The sequence below is a fragment of the Mesocricetus auratus genome, unplaced genomic scaffold (assembly GCF_017639785.1).
Source record: "Mesocricetus auratus isolate SY011 unplaced genomic scaffold, BCM_Maur_2.0 Super-Scaffold_100004, whole genome shotgun sequence".
Classification (NCBI taxonomy): domain Eukaryota; kingdom Metazoa; phylum Chordata; class Mammalia; order Rodentia; family Cricetidae; genus Mesocricetus; species Mesocricetus auratus.
Window position 1 is genome coordinate 55,899,924 of NW_024429189.1, and position 24,138 is coordinate 55,924,061.

General features: G+C 34.4%; 2 protein-coding genes across 2 annotated transcripts; both read right to left on the reverse strand.

Moving 5' to 3' along the window:
- Positions 1–3,685: 3,685 nt before the first annotated feature.
- Positions 3,686–4,642, reverse strand: LOC101842395 (olfactory receptor 5D18-like). Its single transcript, XM_005065006.1, has one exon. It carries the CDS (start codon positions 4,640–4,642, stop codon positions 3,686–3,688), a length of 957 nt encoding a protein of 318 aa, XP_005065063.1.
- Positions 4,643–19,580: 14,938 nt separating this feature from the next.
- On the reverse strand, positions 19,581–20,528 carry LOC101842120 (olfactory receptor 5D18-like). Its single transcript, XM_005065005.3, has one exon. It carries the CDS (start codon positions 20,517–20,519, stop codon positions 19,581–19,583), a length of 939 nt encoding a protein of 312 aa, XP_005065062.1. The 5' UTR covers positions 20,520–20,528.
- Between the last annotated feature and the right edge of the window lie 3,610 nt (positions 20,529–24,138).

Below are 24,138 nucleotides of genomic sequence, written 5' to 3' on the forward strand. Positions count from 1 at the left end.
ATAGAGAGTCTGGGAAACAGGAAAGAACCTGAAAGATATGCATATATGCATAGTACCCAAGTGAAGAGGATTGAGACAAGATCCTCTGAATGGATGGGGAACAAGGCGAGGGTTGGGGGGCAGTGGGAGCTGGGAAGAAGAGAGGGGGAAGAAGAGAAAGAGTGAGTAGGTCATGGGGGAACAGGAAGTTGAGTGGGTGGGGGTAGAATAGGGGGAAGAGGGAATCATAGGTTAGAAGACAGATCAGGCACCAGAGTGACCTCTAGTGATCTAAAGGGATAACACCAATTGGCAAGCTAAGCAATAGTGGAGAGACCACCTCGAATGCCCATTCCTGATAATGAACTTGATGTCTATAACCATCCGGGAGCCTTCATCCAGTGATTAATGGAAGCAGAGGCAAACACACAATTAAGCACTGAACTGAACCCAAGGAACCCAGTGACAGAGAGAGAGGGGAGTGATGAGCAAATTGGCAAAGAATGGGTTGGCAAACCAGCAGAGACAGCTGATCTGAACAGGGGAGAGCTCTTGGACCCCAGACCGACAGCGGGGAGGCCAGCATGGAACTGATCTGGATCCCCCAAATGAGAGTGTCAGCGAGAAGGCCTGAGCAACCTATGGGGCCCTGAGCAGTGGATCAGTGTCTATCCCTGGAATACAAACAGTCATCGTGTGCCCATAGCACTAAGAGGGATGCTCTCTCAGCCTGGACTCTTAGGGGAGTGCCTGGACCCTACCCGGAGTGAAATGACACTCTAGATATCCCCTATGTGGAAGGATTTGGCAAAAGGGTGGGACGCTGGGGGGGGAAGGGAAGTGTGGGAGGAGGGGAGGGAGGGGAACTGGGATTGACATGTAAAACAAGCTATTTAAAATTAAAATAAAAAATGATAAAAGAAAATATGTCTTTTGACTATCTTTCTAAAAGACATTTGCTGTAAAGTATTCAGCTATCAAAGAAGTGTCCAATTCTTTTGAGAATAACTTGCATTGATTTTTAATGCAAATATCACTTCATTTTGTTTTCTACATTTCATCCACCATGCATGGAAACTATGTCCTCTTTAGTTCTAGAAATCTGTTTGGAGTGATGCCCTCTTTAGTTCAGGAAAACTCAGAGACATTATCTCTTAAAGCATTATTTCTTCATTTGTGGTACTGTCATCCTTTCTGAAGTTAATTATGGTCGTCCATGTTTTGAAATATCCATACTGTTACCCCATAGTTGTACCTTTTTATTGGGACTTCCAGCCCACAAATAATGACACAGACACATGCTAATAATTATGAAAGTTTCCCCTATAGCTTAAACTTTTACCTAACTAGTTCTTATAACTTAATCAGCACATTTCTATTAATCTACATTCTGCCATGTGGCTCATAACTATTACTTTTCCTTCTGCGTGTCCTGCTACCACTATGTCTGACTGGTGACTCTGCCATTTTTTCCAGTTTTCTTTTCTGCCAGGAAGTCCTTTGTATACCTCGTACCTAGTTATTGGACTTTCAACGTATTATACCAATCACAGAACTACATGTACAGTGAAGTCTCAGGTTCAAAAGTTTTTAGAAAAATCTTTGTTCTTGTTCTCATATCATTGTTAAATAAAACCTGGTTAACATGTGCAAGTTCTCTGCATTTACAAGTGTTTAGGCATTCAACTGTTTTTTTTTAGATTTTCCAGTGTTTCAAATATAAATTTTCACAGCCCTTTTTGTCATTATTTTTGAGTATTCCCATGATTTAACTCTTAAAAATTTAATAACTGATAACACACTATGTGTTATTTTAGAAGGTTAAGAACAAATGGTAGCAGCTTATTATTTTTATGCAATATGAAGAATGATGGTGCACATAAGATATTTTGTTGAAGATGTAAATAGTTTGAGTTACTGCATATGTTTGAGAAAGGCTAAGAGAGATTTATTTTCTCTTTTGTTTTCTACATTTCATCTACCGTGCATGAAAAATATGTCCTCTACATAGCTACATAGCTAAGTGTAACTGGAATTTTCTTTCGCACAATGTCTCACTGCTGCTTTAGCTCCAAAATAGCACACAGACATATACTAATTTATAAACCATTGGCTTATTGCTAGGGTTTCTTATTGGCTATATCCATCTTAATTATTATTTTCTACTGAACTATGTATTTCCACATGGTCTTGGCTTACTGGAGAAGGGTCTGGATCAGTTACTCCTTCCTTGGCTGCATGGCACCTCCTTGTATCACCGCTCTGCCCTCTTCCCAGCATTCTCTTCAGGCATTCTCCTCAACTCCTAACTCAGCCTATCTTCCTGCTGCTATTGTCAAACAGTGTTTTATTCACCAACCAATAAGAGAAACCTACATACAGAAGGACATCCACCATCAGCTATGGATATGTTTTACTGATAAATAATAGTTTAGTTACTATGTGTCTTTGATTATTGTTGATGGAAAAGTAATAATTTCATTACTAAGATATTGACTCAATCAATCATAAAATATTGTATGTAAAATAAACAGATTTTTGGTACTGTTTTTCAATAGCTTTTATTAATTTGCCATACTAGTTTTCATGTTTTATTTTATTTTTATTTCATTTACTTTTTTATGACATGCGAAGATTTAATGACATAAAATACATAAAATTCTCCAAAAATCAGCATAATCCCTATCCTATACTTTTTATCATTTTTTATTTTAATTTTAAATAGCTTGTTTTACATGTCAATCCCAGTTCCCTCTCCCTCCCCTCTTCCCGCACTCCCCTTCCCCCCCCTCCCTCCCACCCTATTGCCAAATCCTTCCACATAGGGGATATCTAGAGTCTGTCATTTTACTCTTGGTAGGGTCAAGGCACTCCCCTAAGAGTCCAGGCTGAGAGACCATCTCTCTTTGTGCTATAGGCACATGAAGACAGTTTGTATACCAGGGATAGACACTGATCCACAGCTCAGGGCTTTTTAATTATTTCTCTATTTTTGTTATTATAAGAGAATTGTTTTCTTAGTCCCTATAATTGTTCCCATATGCCTCCTGACTCTCCTTCAAATTCATGGTCTTTTTCTTACATTACTTTTTGTGCATATGTATTCTAAACACATAAATACAGCCTGATCAGAATGTATAATGTTACTTGTTTGTAATTTGCTAAGGCTCATCATTTATCTTTTATAATGCACATATTTGATGGCTGAAGGCAAAAGATCACATTTTCAATACCTGCTTGTCTAAAATCTCACAATAGTCGTCAGTGTATACACTCAATAACTATGATTTCTTTGAAATAAAAGAATATAGTGAAATTGCTTTATATAATGGTAGGTGAAGAGTCAAGTAATCCTTTAGAAGAGTGTGAGAACAGATGGAGAATATCTATACTAATAAGAACTTAATGTAGACCCAAAACAAAAGAAATGAACTTTTAGATATAGAATTTTTCATTCATTCTAGATTTATTAGGTATACCAGAGAAAGGCTAAAATATATTTCTTTCAAAAATTCCTAACATGATAATTTTGTTTGTTTCAAACAAAAGAACATACAAAATATTTTAGTATTTGAAAACTAATACATATTCAATAGTTATTTGATATAAAACACTATCATTCTTGAACTAAAAAGCTAAAGTTTCATCTATGACGAATATGAAAAAAATTAGATGTGCTTTGCACATAAACTGAAATACTTTCAAACTATATTGAGTGAGAATATAGTTTGGAGCTGATGAGCCTTCTGATGGTCTCCTTCACATCCTTGTTCCTGAGACTGTAGATGAGGGGGTTCAACATAGGGATTACTACTGTAAAAAGCACAGTAGCCACTTTGACCAACAGCCAGGAGTTTTTAGAGTTGGGAATACAGTAAAGAAGAAGTACAACACCATGGAAGATGCTGATGGCGGTTAGGTGAGAGGCACAGGTTGAGAAGGCTTTTCGGAGCCCACCCTTGGAAGGCATCTTGAGGATTGTGACAACTATGAAGATATAGGAGGCTAGGATGATGAGAAGACTGCATGCCTCACTCAGTACAGAAATGATGAAACATGCTAACTGGCTGAGGGAGGTATCAGAGCAGGAAACAGAAAGGATGGCAGAGTACTCACAGCCAAAGTGATTGATGATGCCAGGTTCACAGTAGGAGAGTTTCAAAAGAGTGTAAGTGAGTGTAAAAGAACCAAGTCCACCCCACATATAAGTACCAGCTACTAGGAACACACAGAGTTTTTGAGACATTTCCATGGTGTAGAGCAGAGGGTTGCAAACAGCCACAAACCTGTCATAGGCCATTACTGCTAACATGAACATTTCTGTAATCACACATGCACAACCGAAGAAAAACTGGGCTATGCATCCTCTGAAGGAGATAGTTTTGTCCTCTGTTATCAGGATTTCCAACAGTTTGGGTGTAAATACACTCGAATAACAAATATCCAGAAATGAAAGATGGCTGAGAAAAAAGTACATGGGTGTATGAAGTTTGGGATTGATCTTTCTGACCACAATTATGCCCAAGTTCCCTATCAAAGCAATAAAGTAGATTGTCAAGAAGAGGCAAAAAAGCGTTCCCTGGTACCTCGTGTCTTCTGAGAAACCAAGCAGAAAGAATGTTGTGAGAAAGGTCTGGTTTCTGTCTTCAAACATCTTAGCCATAGATTCTGCCAAATAAAGAACATAAATGAAATACAAAGAAAGCTCACAAAGTAGAAATTGTAGTCAGGTAGATGCTATGCACAGACTTAGAATAAAGAGTGAAGGGAAGTGTAAGCAGTTTGCATTCAGCACCATCGTATATCACAATGGAGTCTTATTTGAGCACATGATGTCTATGAGAAGTTAGGATATTTTTCTGTAAAAAATAAAACAGTAATATTGTCATTGATACATATATACATGTATATGTAGATATAGATATAGCTGGTGAGGTGATCGAATCTGTAAAAAAACATGCTTTGAACACAGAATAACCTGTATTTGTTTCCAAATATTCAAATAAAAAGGCAAGTCATATTGGCTTGTTCTTGTAAACCTAGTATCATGAAGACATATATAGGTAGAACCTTGAGATTTTAGGCCAGTCAATCTAGCCTAATGGGCAAGTCTGAATCCAATAAGAGGACCTACCTTAAAACATGGAGATATAGAATTCCTGAGAAACAAAAACACAAGGTTGTCTTATGGCTCCATACCCATGTGGACATATGTTCACAGAACAAGCATAATCCCATAAACATGTATACACAGAAAAAGTATATTTAAATATATGTTATTAGAAAATTTAGAATATATAATGATATGAAACAAAGTAAGGAATTGCACTACAATCCAGACCTACCAATTAAACAAGGTGGGCTCCCTGAGAAGGGGAAATAAAATAGATTTTGTGGGTGAACTGGGGATGAATGGTCAAGGGAATAGGACTGATCAAGTGAGGGGGCGCTTACAGGAGAGAATACAGGGACAGATATCTAGAACAGGGGAGAAGTAGGGGGTGATATGGAAACTTAGAACACTGGAAACTTCCAGGAACCTGAAGGGTGACTCTACTGAAGATCTCTAGTAATGAAAGATAAGGAGCTCAAATTCACTGTCTCTAGTAACCAGGTTAGGCTCACAGTTGTCAGTCTGGGACACCAACCCAGACAAAGATCCTTTAGCCCACAACCTGCCTTACCTGAAATACGTTCTGGGGTAATAGTGGTTTAGATCTTGTAAAAGTGGCAAACCAATGACTGGTCTAATTTGAGGCAAAAGCCAAGAGAGGGATCCCAAGCCCTACGCTGCCTGTATGGCCAGAAACTGGAAGATGGAGCTCAGAGATTTAGGTTAGAATCAAACACAACTGATACAAAAAGTCAGTAAAATGATTCCCAACAATATTCTGCTATTTTCATAGATGTATTCCTAGCCCAATATTCAAATATTCATCATTGACTCTTCCTCTGGCAGCTGATGTGAGCAAATGCAGAGACCCACAGCCAAATATTAGGTGGAGCTGGGAAATCCCATGTAAAAAAGAGAGGAAAGATGGAGCAAGAGGCATTGAGGATACCATAAGATTACAGCCCACACAATCAGCTAAGCAGGACTCATAGGGAATCACATAAACTGAAGCAGCAATCTTGGAGCCTGAATGGGTCTGTGTTAGCTCCTTCACATCCATGCTGTAATTGTTTAGCTTAGTGTGTTTGTGGGGCTCCTAACAGTAAGAGTATAGGCATTCTCTTGGAACCCTATTCCCCCTCCTGGATTTCTTTGTCCAGCCTTGATAAAAGGGTTTATGCCAGCATTTATTGCATCTTATTTTACAGTGTTTTGTTTATATCACTGGCAGGCCTGCTGATTCCTGAAGGGAAATGGGGGAGTGGTATATGTGGGGACAGGCTTGGTGAGGGGCAACTGGGAAGAGTGGAGAGAAGAGAACATGCATTCAATATGTATTGTATGAAAGAATGGTAAATAAAAAGAAAAATAAGATAAAAAGAAAATAACGAGATAGCAAACTAGAAAAAATGGTGTGTTCTTATGTCTGTTACAGGGGATTGCTTTGGAAAATTAAGTAGTTTAGTATATATGTAGAAATATACAAAAATTGTAAGGAGGGAAATATATTTGGCATTGATCTCACTGTCCTTTATTAAATGCAGTCAATCATTATCAACTCACTAGACATCAACTAAAATGATGTTTTAAATGGTTCAATTAAAAATTTTACTGACAGGGCTAGAGAACCTACATAAGAAGATAGTTCTTTGGATGAAAGGCGTGTACCACCTCTGCCTGATGGCAAATCTATACTTATATCATTATATATTTCTGTAACCATTATGACTAGGGAAGCTTGCTATGTAGTTTCAAGATAGTTTAATCTAAACTCTGAAATATTATTCAAATTTTATGAATAATATGTCTTTAAAGATAAGACACTGTATTCAGTAAAGAACTGTGGGAAAGACTCAAGAGAATGTAGTGGTTGATTCGGCATATCCCACACCTATTGTCAGTACAGTGTTATAATTGTTCTTTTATTTGTTACAAATAAACAAGTACACTAAGCTCAAATAGGAAAAAGTCACTGCTAGCATGTTCTGCCAGTATTTTTGTGAAAGTTATGATGTTTTTGGATATAAATAGAGTGAGTACTTACAGGATTGCTAGGGTTATGGGCAACATTAAAAGATAAGGAGGTATAATGTTTTAAGAACTCACATATCCCAAGGGATTCTAAAGTTATAATTAAAATACTCTACTAATGTAAAGTTTTCATTATTTTTTTCTCAATACAGTGGCATAAAATCCCATTTTTCTCTATTCATTGCTATAACGTCACTCTCTTATGATTTTACCAATAGCTTTATAATCCCATATGTAACTACCATGAAGTTTTTTTCTTAGTTTTAGTAATCTTTGGTGAGGGATCCTGAGACTTTTCTACATACAGTCTCATGTAATACACACACAACAGTAATGTTGTGCATTTTTCCCTCTGTGTATGACTTTTATTATTTTCTTTTGTTCTGACTGTCAAAACTTCTATTTCAATATATTCCACTGAACCTTGGAAATTACAACAGGAAAAATTTGCCTGCAATAATTTTATGCTTATTGACATCACTTCATGAAAAATATGCATTATGTGTAAAGAAGTCAACATTAATTTTCTTAGTAACTCAGGAAATATAAAAGCAAATTTGTTGCCAATAAATGTAAGGATAAATCCATGCCATTATTTAAAATTTTTATTATACAATCCAATTACTTATTTACTCTAATCATTTATCCGTGAATATATTGCATATATATGTGTGTGTGTGTGTGTGTGTGTGTGTGTGTGTGTGTGTATGTGTGTGTATGTGTATGTATGTACATATTTATATACACACAACTCCATTACAGTAACCTAGTATCTTTTCCAAGAAAGCTTTTCCAATGAACACAGAAACCATATTTCCTCTGCTCTGTGTGTGTGCTCTGTGCATATGTTATCACAGAATAAAAAGCCTCAACTATCTTGCGGCTTTAGGCATATATTCATGGCTGTGATATACTTTAACATTGCTAAATTCATTGCATTTCATAAGTAAAAGGCTTATTTTGAACATTTTATTTTAAATCTATTATAGAACACACAATATTAAAGAGCATTGTATTAAAAGAGTTAAATCTTAAGAAAAATATTTACTTCAAAGTTGAATATAGTAATAGTTTCAGTAAGGAGACATTATTCCATCTCTATTAATATAGGATTATTTACTAACAATGGTATTTTGTATTTCAGTAAGCCTGATGTTACAATACACAGATATCCATAGCCGAAGCAACTTACCCAAGACCAGACTTTGTTGGTGCACATTTATAAATAACAGAATTGTTATTTATAAATAAAAATTTATAATTTTATTTATAATAAAAAATTCTTATATAATTTGCCATTTTAAAAGATATTAAATGGTTCATTATAGATCATGCACCTCATGTTATTTTTTCCATAGTGTCAAAACTTTGTAGAGAGAACATATGTATTCCACAGAGAGATATATATTGAAATCACGTTCTCCACTGTATTGTTTGTTTTCTATCCAGATGCTTGAGCATGGGGATTCAGACTCTGGAGATTCCTGACTTTATCCCAATCTTCTAATAATAAAATGATTACAGAAAAGTGTTCTGTCCTCTGAAAAAACATATATAATGGTAGATTAAATGGCTAGTTGTTTTCTGGTATAAATTTTTCTGTTTTTCTCTTTAATTACTGTGACTAATTGGCTACTAAAGATTCTGCTTATTTTTTCATTTGAGATATTACACTTTAGTGCTAATTGCTATTTAATTATTTTGTAAGAGGAAAATTATACTTTGAAAATTCTGAGCAAAATACCTCTGTGAGAATACAGCAAATAGAGCAAATCCAAAGATGTAATAGTAACGGAGATATTGAAAACATTGCCTCTAAAGTAGACAAAGAATTTTATACTATTTCCTAGTATTCTTTTTTCACTCTTTGTAGTAAATTTTGTTTCATTTTGTACTAAAAATACAGTTATACTTCCTCTTCTGCTTTTATTTCTTTTCATATAGAAATTTGTTACATTATTATTATTACAGAATAAACTAAGATATTCTCATGTAGCAAGAGTAGACAATGACCAGACATTTTTTTACCAGTTTAGATTTTAAAAAGGATGAGTTTAGCTTCCTTCCTTCCTTCCTTCCTTCTTTCCTTCCTTTCTTTCTTTTTTCCTTCTCCTTTCTTCTTTTTCCTTTAATATTTGTATCTTTTTAAAAATAACCCAAGTCTTTTGTAACAGTTTATTTTTACAGACACTTTCATGAACATAATCTCATTTTGTTTCCAAATATAACACCTAGGAGGCTCACAGTATATTTATTGGTATTTTACTGATAGAGAGAGGTTAGGGGAGACTCAAAATAATTGAAAAGTGAGCTGAAATAAGTAAAATGTATTTCCCTGAAGTTTGACTCCAATTTGCTGGGAAAGAAAGTCTCTCTATCCATAGAGAACCTCCTTTAGTCTGCAATTGCCTAGATTCACAAAACAAATACTGAGGAAGAATAAAACCACTGCTCCTGAATAGGGATCCATTACAGAGGAGATTGCAGGAATGAATGAAGGAAGGAACAAAGGAAGGAATGAAGGAAAGAAGGAAGGAACGAAGGAAGGTCTCATCCACAGGTCACCAGGAGTCCACCATATCCTCACTCTGACAGTGAACATTAGTTATGAGGAAATAAGGATGCTCAGATTTTTTACAATTCTTTTTTGATTTTCTCACATTGAAAATATATTTTTTTCAAACATAATATGTCCTGATTATGGTTTTTCCTCCTCATTCTTGCTCATTACTCTCCTCTCATCTGCAATCACTCCATTTATCTCTCATTTGAAAACAAACTGGCTTCTCTAAGGATTAATAATAAAAAACACAAAAATTAGCACATTGTAATTGGACAGAACAAATGGAAGTAAAAGATTTCAAGAGAAAGCATAAGAAACAGAGACCCAAGCGAGGCAGTGGTGGCACACACCTTTTATCCAAGCACTTGGAAGACAGAAGCAAGCAGATCTTGGTGAGTTTGAGGTTAGCCTGGTCTACAGATCTACACAGAGAAATCCTGTCTTAAAAATTAAAAAAAAAAGAAAAGAAAAAGAAACTTTCAGAAATCCCATTAAAAACTCTAAACTGGAAGTGGTAATATATACATGCAAAGGACCTAGGTACAGAATTGTGCAGGCCTTCTGCATGCTACCTCAGTTTAGGGAGTTCATATGAACTTTGATCATGCTAATTTAGAACACCTTATTTTCTTGGTGTCCTCTCTCTTCTCTGGCTCCTGAACTCTTTCTGCTTTTTCTTCTACAGTTTGTCTTTCTGCCTCCTCACTGGTACCCACATTCAGGGGGTCTGTATCAGTCCCAAGCTGTCCACCCAGTCATCCATCTGGGGTCCAAAAACTCCCCCTTGTTCAGGTCAACTCTTTCTGTAAGTTAAACCAGCCAGTCTTTACCCCTTTGCTCATCAGTTCTTCCTTTCTGTCACTGGATTCCAGGAATTCAATTCAGTGTTTAGCTGTGGGTGTGTTTGCTTATGATTCCATCTTTTGCTGGATGAAGGTTCTGTTTCCCAGACTCTCTGGCAGTGGGATTGTAGGTTGGCACTCTCCTGATAAATGTCTAAAATCCATATATGAGTTAGTACATACCATGTTTGTCTTTGTGTGATTGGGTTACCTCACTCAGGACCGTTTCTTTTAGTGTCATCCATTTGTCTGCAAATTTCAAGATTCCATTGTTTTTTTCTGCTGAATAGTACTCCATTGTGTAAATGTACCACATTTTCTCTATCCACTCTTTAGTTGAGGGGCATCTAGGTTGCTTCCAAGTTCTGGCTATTACAAATAAAGCAGCTATGAACATAGTGGAACAAACGTCCTTGTATGAATGTGCATCTTTTGGGTATATGCCTAAGAGTGGTGATGATGAGTTATATCTAGTGACAGAGCTCCATTATGCAAAAAATATGTCTACCTTTCCTAGTCTGATGCAAGGCTGTATAAGTTTGACTGTAGGTTTTTGATATCTGTGAGGGTTTTAGTTGTTGTTGTTTGATTTGATTTTGTTTTTAGCATTTGTTTGTTTGTTTCTTGCTTGCTATTGTTTTTCATAAATAGACCTTCATTTAAGCAAGTAACTGTATGATGCTTTGAAGAATTTACCTGTTGCTTACAGTGGTTCTTCCTTCAAAGTTGTGAATGAGCACTTACTGAGAAACAAGATTTTTCTTGCAAAATATAATGTTCTTTGATTTTCTTATTTTTATTTTTTACAATTTTTATTTTATTCATTTTATACACCAACCACAGTTTCCCCTCAATCCCCTCCTCCCCTTCCATCTCTCTTCAGTGCATGCTTATTTACTCCTAAGAAAGGGTACAACCTCTCAGGGAGAGTAAACAAAGCCTGTCACATTCAGTTGAGGCAGGATCACCCACCAATCCCCACCTCCACATTTAGGTTGAGCCAGGTATCTCACCATATGTAATAGGCTTCAAAAAGTCAGCTCATGCACTAGGTATAGATCCTAGTCCCATTGCCAGGAGTCCAACAAAAAGATCAGGCTACAAAACTATCAGTCATGTGCAGAGGGCCTGGTTTGGTTATCTGCAGGCTCCCCAGCTGTGAATCTACAGTCTGTGAGCTGCCACATGTTTGGGTTAACTGTCTGAGGGTTTTCCATTTTAGCTTTTTTAGGGAACAGCATTCTAACATGGAACTTCTGTGTATAAGGTTGAAGGACTGGATGTGCTGGTCTCCACTGCAGCTATATTTTTCTTGGATGGTCTCATTGTGGCTCAGCTGACTATGAATCACCATTATAAATCTCAGGATTAAAGAACACTGATGAACAGTGGTAGACCATACTCTATATAAGAAGTTGAGCTCAAGGAGAAAAGATTAAATAAACACAGTCATTTAATAATTCTTTTATGAGGTAAATCACAACACACATACATTTTATTTTAGGCACCTATTTATCTTGTTGGAGAAAATTTTTATACGATATATTTTCAGCACACTTAAGCAGTAACAACTATTTTCTTTTTGATTCCATCATACCAAAGATGAATTGAAAACCATAATGAAATATTCCATACAAAGTTATATTATCAATTTTGGTGTGTCATATTAAATAATACCTCTTCCACCATTAATTTCTAATTTAACTCTTTATTTTCAGGAGCTTACATTATGGTTTCAGATTCAGAAACTCACATTGAACCAACTTTTACACCTGTAGATAGATGGAAAAAATGAAAACTAAAGAAATTATTTAACTATTGAAAAATATTTTACATTGTCCTGTGATCAGAGGCAAGATGGAAAAAGACTAAAAGAAAAATCATATAAAATCAACATAATTGATAAGGAAGATATAAAAATTTTCAAAATGAAGAAACATATTTATTGATAATATACTAAAGTAATTTTATAAAATACTCAAGAAAATATTAAGCTACTCAAGAATAACAAAATTATGAGAATTCAAGCTCATTGGATTTCTATGTAACAGGTAGATAAATTTTCCCATCACTATTAATTTATATTACAAGTTCACAAATATGCATATATCAGTGTATGGAAACTTTACCATATCCAGGAAGGAAAACGTCCTTTATTTAGTAATGGATATTCAGCTAAAACCTAAAGTTTGTATAATTAATACTGAAAAGTTAATTCATTTTAAAGACACATTTGGATATTATCCCCAATATTCTTCATCCTTTTCAAAAATAGCCTATTTTAAGTACCTTTATTAACATGCATTAATTATATAATGAATAGATTTCTTTATGCCATTTCCATGTACTAATCTATATATTGAGCCATCTCCCTTTTTGCTCTTATTTATTAGCTTTTATTTCTTCCTTCCTCCTAGTTCCTGCATGTCTCTTCTTTACTTTCAGGTTATTCTTTTCAAATATTTTGTGCATATTAGAGAAAACATGTGGTCCTCCCGTGTGAACATGATGTCTACCAGTTACAACCATTTTTCTGAAAATGACAAGATTTCATTTTGCTTTGTGGCAAAACAATGCTTCCTTGGGACTATGGGACACAATTTTCTATGTCCACCCTTTATTGGAATGTTTACATTCCATGGAAGATTCTCTACCTTGTGTATGGTGCTCACTAAATATGGACTTCTGGTCTGGACTTTACATACTGGCTTAATTCTGTTTTCTCATGCTCAAGAGCAGTCTATCTGGATCATATACCAAACTATGTTTTGTTTTCTGGGTAGCTTCTGTACTCAGCCACTTTCCCAATTGTAATAATTGATGAATTCTCTTTATTTTTAAATCCTGCCTTTGAGATTATTGCTTTATATTTATTTTATTTTTATCATATTTTAATTTCAAAACTTAATTTTTTATTTTCTCACATAATACATTCCAGCCACAGCCTCTCTTCCCTCCACTCCTCCTTATCTCCCCACTACCTTCTTTATCCTCTATATCCAGTGCTCCTCCATTTCCTTTCAGAAGAGAGCAGGCCTCTCGGTGATATCCATTAAGCAAAGTATGACAACACAGTAAGACATGGCACAAACACTCATGTCAATACTGAATGAGTTCATCCAACAGGAGGAAAAAGGTTCCTAAGAGTAGGCAAAAGAGTAAGAGATACCCCAACACCCACTGTGATGATTCCTACAAAAAATAAAAACAAAACAAAAACCCCTAAGCTAGTGAGCTACAACACATATATAGAGGAACTATCACAGACCAATGCAGGTTTTTGACTGATTATCTTAACCTGTAATTCAGTATTACACACTAGAATTTCTGAACTACATTTTTGTCATATTTTCACAAATAGAATATCCAAAGATCCTAAGAATTAGATTAGATTTTGTTTAGTATAATAATGATATCCAATTGGTCTCAAGATTGAGACTCAATTTTTATATTTGTTTTAACTTCTTTGATGGTTAAAGATAATGAATATTTTCCCATAGACTAGAAACAATTTTTCCTTTTTTTAATTGAGAAAAGTATGTCATTTTCTCATATTTTATTGACTTTAAATTTGATATTATTTATTTTTGGTTTTTTATTTGTTTTAAGTTGATATTTTAAAAATTTATTCTCTCATATATTATATCCTGATCACAGTTTCCCCTCTTTCCTGTGCCACCTACTTCCCCTCTACCTCCCTCATCTACTCCTCCATTTCCTTTTAGAAATGGGCAGGACTCCCAGGATTCTCAAACAAACATGGCATATCAAGTTGAATTAACACTAGGCACCTCCACTAATATTAAAGTTAGATAAGGCAAACCAGTGGGAGGAAGAGGGTAAAAAAATGAAATAGACGAAAGCATCAGAAACAACCCTAGGTCCCCACTGTCAGGAGTTACACAAGAAAATTAATCTATACAACCATAGCATATATGTAGAGGGATTAGTTCAGATCCATGCAGGTTCCCTGACTGTCCCGTCAGTCTCTGTGAGTCCAGGTTAGTTGATTCTGTGGGTTTTCTTGTGGTGTTGTTGATCCCTCTAGCTCCTATAATCCTTCCTCCCTCTTTTTTGCAGGATTCACCAATATCCACTTAATGTAATATTTAGCTGAGGGTCGGTGCATGTATTTCTGTCAGTTGCTGGATGGAGCTTCTCTGATGACAATTTTGCTAGGTCCCCACCTATGATTATGGAAATATATCATTAAGAATAATTTAATTTTATTTTATCCCCTGGAAGTATTTGACAGTACCCATTGCACTAGGGTAATGGGTTGCCTCCGATTCCAATTGTCGGTTCCACTATTCTCTCCCTCCATCCTGCCCCCAATTCACCCAAAATATATTTTGTATTTGACCTTCCTAAGAATATTCATACCTCGAGATAATACATTCTATTTATATCAGAGCTGAGGTTCTTTGTGATTGAGTGAGGGAATAGAAAAAGCAAGATGTACTTTATCAACAGGATGAATATGTATAGTAAAAAAGCCATCAGGATTGCTATATTTACATATATTTTTTACAGGTGGCATTCTCTCAAAGGCCCTTATGAAAAATTTAGTTATGCTTATGATTTGGTCTTTGTGGAAGGAAAAGTTCAATAATCCCTTGTAAATCTATTTCTTGTCCTTTCCCTTTTTGATACCATACCCTTTTCATAAGACATTGCACTTGTGAAGAAGGCAGCATTAGATGTGGCAATATAGATTTCTGTATTACTTCATTATAGAATGTCTTTTCCCCAAAGATTGAAACACGAGTGACATGAGGTTGTAGGTATGCAGTTATGCCTTCTGGACTTAAGCATTGTGATTTTATAGCACTTTTCCTAATTAAATTAGAGCTAATAATTCCAATCCTATCAAAGTTGAATTACCTCCAGGCCATTTTTCTATAGTTCTAATAGATGATGAATCATTTCCAGAATAAATAAATTCATTTTTTGTTTGTTTGTTTTTTGAGACAGGGTTTCTCTGTTTTGTTTTGCAGCCTGTCCTGGAACTCACTCAGTAGACCAGGGGTGGTCTCGAACTCACAGAGATCCACCTGCCTCTGCCTCCCCAGTGCTGGGATTAAAGGCATGCGGCACCACTGCCCGGCATGTTCAATAAATTTTTATCACCCTTTGTTTTGAGAAAGTAGATATAACAGATGAAAGATTTTAGACTCAGACAAACTTTAGCATTTTAGAGGTAAGAACATAGACGGTTAGGAGAAAGATGTAAGAGTACAGGACCAGTGGTTAGAAGCTGTTGTATATAGAGAGACTGTAAAAATCTTCCAGCTGATGGCATTTTTGCAACCATAGTTAAACTTAAATCCTACTAAGAAAACTGATCAGGGTAGTTGTTTTATTAAGTAAGGCATAGCAAAATTATTTTAGCCAGCCCAGCAGGACAGAGCAACAATGACAGCATGGAGCAGCAATTATTTATGAACATAATACCACAAAAGCAAAAGGTTGTAAACATTAGAGAGCAGATGATAGCAAGCTATGTGATAAAGCCACTAAATTTACCAATATGTGGAATTTCTTTCTTTTTCTTTTTTGGTTTTACAAGACAAGGTTTCTCTGTATTGTTTTGGAGGCTGTCGGTCCAGCCTGGCCTCGAACTCACAGAGATCGGCCTGCCTCTGCCTCCCAAGTGCTGGGAGGCGTGCACCACCACTGCCCGGCAATATGTGGAATTTCACATGTACTAAATGTCTTAAGTTGACCTGTCTATCTCTAAGCTGTGTGTTTAGCCTCCAGATAAATTTTATTTTAGTGTTATACTCAAGTATCAACCAGTTACAAGACTGTGTGTGTGTAAGTGTTTGTGCGCGTGCGTGCGCGTGCACATGCATATGTGGCTGTGCATATGCGTGCATGTGTGTGTGTGTGTACGTGTGCACTGCATATGTGCCTGTGCATATACCTGCATGTGAGTGTGTGTGTGTGTGTGTGTGAGTGTGTTTTCTGTGATTGTGCATGTGGAGATCTGAGATCAAAATCTGTTGTCCTCTTCAATTATTCACACCTTTTTTTCTGAAACATGGTCTCTCATTCATTGCTCATAGAGTGGAGAAACTGGATGGACAACAAGCTTCCCCAATCCTTCTGTTTGTACCCTAGTGCTGGGGTTACCAACATTCCCCCAGAAATTTCCAAGGGTGCTGGGTTTTCAAACTCAAGTTCTACTCCTTGCACAGCAAGAAATTTACTGAAGAGTAATTTCCCCAGCCAGCAAGATGACATGATCAAAATCTATTGTCAACTACTTCTGTCTAGAAATCTGTAATCTCCAATGCAACTTATATATCATAAACCTTTGCCATCTCTCCCACTTATGTACTAAGCACTTTTATTTCCTTAATGTTTAATAACTTAAGCCACTATTGCTTCCAATAGGAAGATATTTTCCTCTAATTGCCTGATAATATCAAATCCTTGACCATAATTTAATAGATGCATAATAATGATTTAAATTGATAAAAATAAAATTAAGATTATTAAATATATCATAAAATTAGGATGCACTATTAATACTACTTTAATATCATTAAATAGTATTTTAGGATTATTATATATAAATAGTGTACTAAGATGTATCCCAAAACCAGACTCACACCTATAGTTTTGTAGATGAAGAAACTAGGGCTATATTCATTGTTATTAGTAACAAATGACTGGGGTAGCTATAATTGGCATTTGGCTGATAGAGGTACTCCTCAAAATTTGAATATGCAAGACTAGCCAAACCCTCTTTAGAGATTATTTATCAAAGAATATTTTGTTAATTTATTAAATGATAAAAATATTTATTCATAGTGTATCTATTCATATGTATTTTCTTAGTTTATAAGTATGAAGTGGGAATTTAAACCAGTATATGGTGCTAAAGTTGATTATAAAGAAAAATACGGGTCACACTTCTGGTCTCTAAAATTGAGTCAGACTTTAAAAATGATATCTAGATACCATTAGCATGGTGCACATGTAGGTGCATGGCCTGGGGAAATTAATCCTCAGAGGATCTTGCTAAATGTTTTCATAAGCCACAAAAAATAAGAAGAAAATACTTCTCCCTCAGAAACAGTCTAAAAAATATTTGAATGTTTAAGTAACATGGAGACATTTGGATACATTGATCTGCTGCTTCTAGAAAAGTATAATTAACCTATAATTATTAATGGCAAGACAAAAGAGGTTATATGTAATACAAGAGATATAAAGCTTCTGAAATATACCCTAGAAGTCATATCAATGTTGGGATGTTTGAGATACACTTTTCAGATTTTTCCATTTTGAAAACTGTCTTATGGCACAAGGTTTTGAATGACAATTGTATTGATTATGACTGTGAAGAGTGGAAGTGGAAGCAAATTTGATTCCATGTGCATAAACTTAAAAACAAGACAAAAGATAATGGTTACCCGGGATTGGAATTGTGTTGGGCTGAGGAGATAAGCAATAGTGATTTTTTTCTATGCCATCCAAGCATACTTTGAATCAATATATGTTAATGTTATTAATATTATGATAATGATTAATATGTACTAATAAAATATTTGGTCTGTTACACTTTTAAAAATGTTATTGCTGTATTTTAAAGAAGCATAAAGAAAATGTGATTCACTATGACTTTTACTGGTATACACTGTTTGTGTGAATTTTGCTTCCTAGGTTTCTTCCCTGTCATCTTCTTTTCTGCTTTCATGCCACTATTCTGTTAATTATTTTTTTTTAATTTAAAGAAACATGTTTTGATCAAGTTGTCCCTTCAACCAACTATGCCCAGATTTTTCCTCTGTGCCCACCCAACTTGAAAATCTTTTTTAAAACTTGAAAATCAAAACAAAAGCCCAATAACAAAAACAAAAAACAAAATACACACACACTCACAGAGACACACAATAACAAAAAACAAAATACACACATATACAGACACACACACACAAATCCACCTACAAAAATACGAAATTTGTATTGTGTTGACCAACTACTCTTGTGCATGGTATTTGCCTTGAAATGTGATTTGTATATCCAATGATACTCAACTGGAACATAGCATGAGATGACTTCTAAGGATATATTATTTGAACCCACAGAACAGTCCATCACTCACCATTAATCTGAAAATCTTCTTTTTATAGTAGATGAGAATTAGCAGAGAGATCCAAAATGGGACAATGAGTAGAGAGTAACACACATTGGAACATTTAGTTCTAAACCACTTAGTTTCACCAAACTCTCTCCTTCAAGGTGCAGGGTGCTATTCTGTTTTTAATAGTCAACACAGAAAACAGCTTGGACTTTTTATATATTTTACAAGTAAAATGAGTCACAGACGCGATCTTTCAAGTTTATGTAGAATTTAGGCATAACAAAATACCATTTGTACTTTCAATAGCCATAAGATATGATAATCACCTCTGATCCATGATAATCTTATCATATATATATATATCTTAGTATGAATAGATACAATTCTTTTTTGATAGTGGCACTGTTTCAATATATTTTATTGATGGTAGTATATCTTGTGAACATTCAAAAGCAAGTGGTGTACTTCATAGCTAATATTTTCAATGCATACTAATTTCAATTAAGACAATATTTTTGTGTTATAAAGAAATATTTCACATGAAATATAACATTAAGATGGAATTAAAATCATTTTTACCAAAGCTACTGATACAAAAATAGTTATCAGTATTTCAGTTTGAGTAATATAGAAGCAATTATCATTTTTATATATATTAAATTAAAGAATAATATAACTAGAAAGACTTGATTATGTAATTTCCCTTTTTAAAGATAACTTCCACAGTTTTCAGAAAATAAAACAATTTTAAAATACTTGATACAGAAACTTTACAGGTAATGAAGCCAAATACATATTTGTGAAAGTAAATATGCTGTTACCAAGGTGCCAATATTGTATATTCAAGACAAAGTTGTATAATTGAACTAAACATAATATAATTTCAATTATCACTAAAGTGTAATAACTTGCATTCCAAAAATATGCATGTATAAAAAAGTAGAGTATATGTGTAAATTATGTTGCTTGAGAATGCCGTTTTAAGCTTATGAGTCTGCTGACTGTGCCCTTCACATCCTTGTTCCTAAGGCTGTAAATTAGGGGGTTAAGCATGGGTATCATAACAGTGAAAAGCACAGTAGCCACTTTGACTACAAGCCAAGAGTTTTTGGAGTTGGGTACACAGTAGAGAAGGAGAATGATCCCATGGAAGATGCTGATGGCAGTCAAGTGAGAGGAGCAAGTAGACAAAGCCTTTTGGAGTCCACCTTTAGAAGGCATTCTGATGATTGTGACAACTATGAAGACATAAGAAGCAAGGATGATGAGGAGGCTACAAGTTTCATTAAATATAGAGATGATTAAACAGATTACTTGGCTGAAGGTGGGGTCAGAACAGGACAATGAGAGGATGGCAGAGTACTCACAGCCAAAGTGATTGATAATGTTAGGTCCACAGTAGGAAAGTTGCAAAAGAGAGTATGTGATGGTCAAGGAACAGAATACACCCCACATATATGTTCCAGCTATAAGGAGAGCACAGAGCTTAGGAGACATTGCAACTGTATAGAGCAATGGGTTGCAAACAGCCACAAACCTGTCATAGGCCATCACTGCTAACATGAACATTTCTGTAATCACAAATGCACAAATAAAAAAAAATTGTGTCATGCATCCTTTGAAAGAGATAGTCCTGTCTTCCACAATCAAGATTTCTAAAAGTTTAGGTGTAAACACACTGGAATAACAAATATCCAAAAATGAAAGATGACTGAGAAAAAAATACATGGGTGTATGAAGCTTGGGATTGATTCTTCTGACCACAATTATGCCCAGGTTTCCTATCAAGGTAACTATGTAGGTAATAAAAAACAGGAGAAAAAGAGGTCCATGTAGATGTGGATACTCTGAAAAACCCAAAAGGATGAATGTGGTCACAGAACTCGCATTTTCCATATCAGGCACCAGGATCCTTTACTGAGGAAAACAGAATGAAAGACAACATAATTTAAAGCATCAAACTGGAAGATATTGGAAGATAAGAATTTAATCTGAGGCCCATTGTAACCAGAAACTGGTCCATTCTAATTCATGAAAATTCAACTTCAGTTGGAATCTTACTTGCATTGATTTCTGATTTATATTATTTTTATTGAATTTGATCTTCAGTCATGTACAGTTTTCTTTTTAACCTAGAATTTAAAAGTAGTACCTGATAATATTATCATAATATAAATTATACATTTTTACACATTCATACAATGTTATCTATTAAAGTCTTATGACAACAAAGCCCACATCAAAGACAAAAAGCATTAAATGGTATTTTAGTCATACAATAATGTCTGAAGAATCCTTCAGATAAAATACCTTCATCAGATACATTAAAATGTAATGGTAAAGTTCCTAGATTTGGTCCATCAAGCCATGTATCATATCTCCACAGTGTTATGTTATTTTTATCTATTCTATGAACATTACATTGCAACATACTTTTAAAATCCTATATATTTTATAATTTTATGTGGCCTTTGAAGAACACTGTATTATTATTGAATTCATGTTCCATCTTATGATGGGTTAGAGAACTCAGGCTCTCAGCAGAAACAAATATTCTGCCTTGAACATGGAATTAAAGAAATTTTCTAAGTTCCACAATGGCTTTCTTCAACTTGTGTGGCCATGTGTAGTATTTAGCTCATCAAACAAAAAAGAACAATCCAATATTTACTAGGAACTAAACATGAGAAAAGATTGGTTGATGAAAAAAATATTCTCTCATATTAAAGACATTAAAATCTCTTTTTCATGTAAGCAAAGAAAATTAAAACATTTATATAATTTGTTAAGGGAGACTTTTCCTTTTAGTTATTTATGAGGAGATGAATTATTAAGTAGTTTGCATGGTTATATCTGATGACTGATTCAGGGAAGGATGATAGAAATTATATAAATATTATTGAGTGCAATGAATAGAAGGGAAAAAATAACTTTTTAGTTTAACTACACCATTTTATAGTTTAAATGAAGTATGTAACTTACCTCAGGCATGTAGTATGATTAATGTCACCCTCTCTTACAGTAGAAATCTCAAACCACTTGAGACCTTTGTTGACTCATTCTCCTATATTGATGATTTAGACTTGGCATATCTTTCTTTGTAGGCCAATGAAATCAGTTTTAAGTGTCTTTATCCTGGCATGAAAAAAATAATTCCCAGTGTGGTGATATTATACTGTCATAAACATTACATGATCTTCTCAACCTAAACAAAATCAAATTAAAATTTGGTGAAATCTGAAATGAAGGGAGCTTATGATAAGTGTAAAATAAATTTTTCAACAATCATTTACAATATTTCTCATGTATCTTTTAAATTTATGATAGGGGATGCCCTTCTGCATATATGTTTCTCTTATTGGTTGATGAATAAAACACTGTGGTCAATAGAGTCAGGAAAATAGGCAGGACAAGGAGCATTCTGTGAAAGTAGGTAGAGGGAGTTTGCAATAGATTTGTCATGCTGCTGAAAGAGTAACAACATGCCTGGGTATTACAGGGTAAGCCACAGTCTCACGACAATACACAGATTAATAGAAATGGCTTAAAAATTAATACAGCTTTCCAATAAGAAACCTTAGACACTGGCCAACATTTTCATAATTAATAAAGCACCTGTGTATTTATTTGTGGCTAAAGGGCCTACAGGACCATGCTGGCAGGAAATGACTCTACTGAGTTCTTCCAAATAATTAAAGAACCAAATCAATTCTCCTTACATTAAAAATTAGTGATACTTGGGAAATATTTCCTAACTCAATTCATTAGATCAGCACTCATTGCCTTATTCACAAATTCAGATGCTAATTCAACAGAAGAATTTTATAAGATAGCACTTTTTATAAATGTAGATGAGATATTCTTATTGAAAAATTTGTAAATTAAATGTAAAGCTACATTGAATATATCACTGAGCAAGTGAAACTTATACCAGTTGTGAAAGCAAGACTTGGTGTTAGATTAATAGACAAAGAGACCACACAAGAGAACACAAGATAAATAAACTCACAATGCTGATTTATACAGAAAAGATAGCTAATAAAATTTACCATCCTTTCACATTTAAAATTGTGAAATATTAAATTTCCATATGCAGTAAACATTCCTTAACATATTAAATATTTTGTGTAATAAGAATAATTGATTGCTAACTTCATGCAAAATAAGCAAAAAAACTTCAGTATTTCTCTTTGAGATGGAACAATGTAAAAATGCCCAATTTTATAACATTTTTTAAACATTATACTAGAAGGTGCATCCAACAAAAAATAAGAAAGACAATAAAACACCTTGAAGAGGACATATTTTGCAAATGATATTGCTCTCTCTCTCTCTCTCTCTCTATATATATATACATATATATATACATATTTCTGTATATGGTGTTGAAAATATTATGTTCACATGATCAATAATAGAATTAGTTCTATTTCATCAAGTAAAAATTAATTTAAACAGACTAATAACTGAATATAAGATAAGATACAATAAAATTTTATTTACATAAACACTATTGAAGATATTTGAAGATATATTTTAGGACATTGGATCAGGGAAGGCACCTCAGTTCTTCAAAGACACATGCACAAAAGAAAAGATTTACTCTCAAATAAAATAGCCTTATAAGAAGAAATAAAGTCAAGTCAGGTTGAAAGGAAAAATTACACAGTGAGTGAAAATGTAGTGTTGAATGTAAGTATCTATAATACATAAGGAACTTAAAAGTCTCAACAAGGAAAAGAGAAGCCAGATTTGAAAATAAATCATATGTATATATTAGACATTTCTAAAGGAAATACAAAGAAATGCACAGGGTGAGAGTAAAAATTTTTTACATCACGAATAATTAAGGTTTTAATATAAACCATGAATTACTATATATATGTATATATATATATATATATGTGTGTGTGTGTGTGTGTGTGTTTGTGTGTATGTGTTCACAGTTCTACTAATGGCTGTTATGAAAATTAAAACAGAAAGTTTCTGGCATTGGTTTGATGAAAAGGATAGTCTTTCACATTTGATTCTATAATGAGGACTGATATTAAATGATCAGTAGTCATGACTATCATATAATGCAGTATTTAGACTGCTGAGTTTATGAGAAGAAAGTGGAATCAATATGTTGACTAGATTCTGTACTGCAATACCTACACCAGCCAAAGTTTTAAACAAATTATTTCTTGGCTTCATTAAGTGGATTCTGAAGAATGTGGAATACAAGTGATATATTTACTGTTTGTCGCAGGAACAATGAAATGCTGTCAGTGGCAAGGATAAGGCTAGAATTGGACTTTACGTTATTTTTTTTTCACATTGTTAACTGAAGTGAGCTATCCTGATAAGACAAATATGATATTTTGATCTTAGTGATAGAATTTAAATTTTTTTCAACTCAAAGAATTTGACAGTGGACTGGAAATGACTGGGAGCAGAAATTAAGGAAAGAGATATAGCAAATACCAATTTATATTGAGAGAGGAATGTGAGTTTCTTGCATACTACAGAGGGA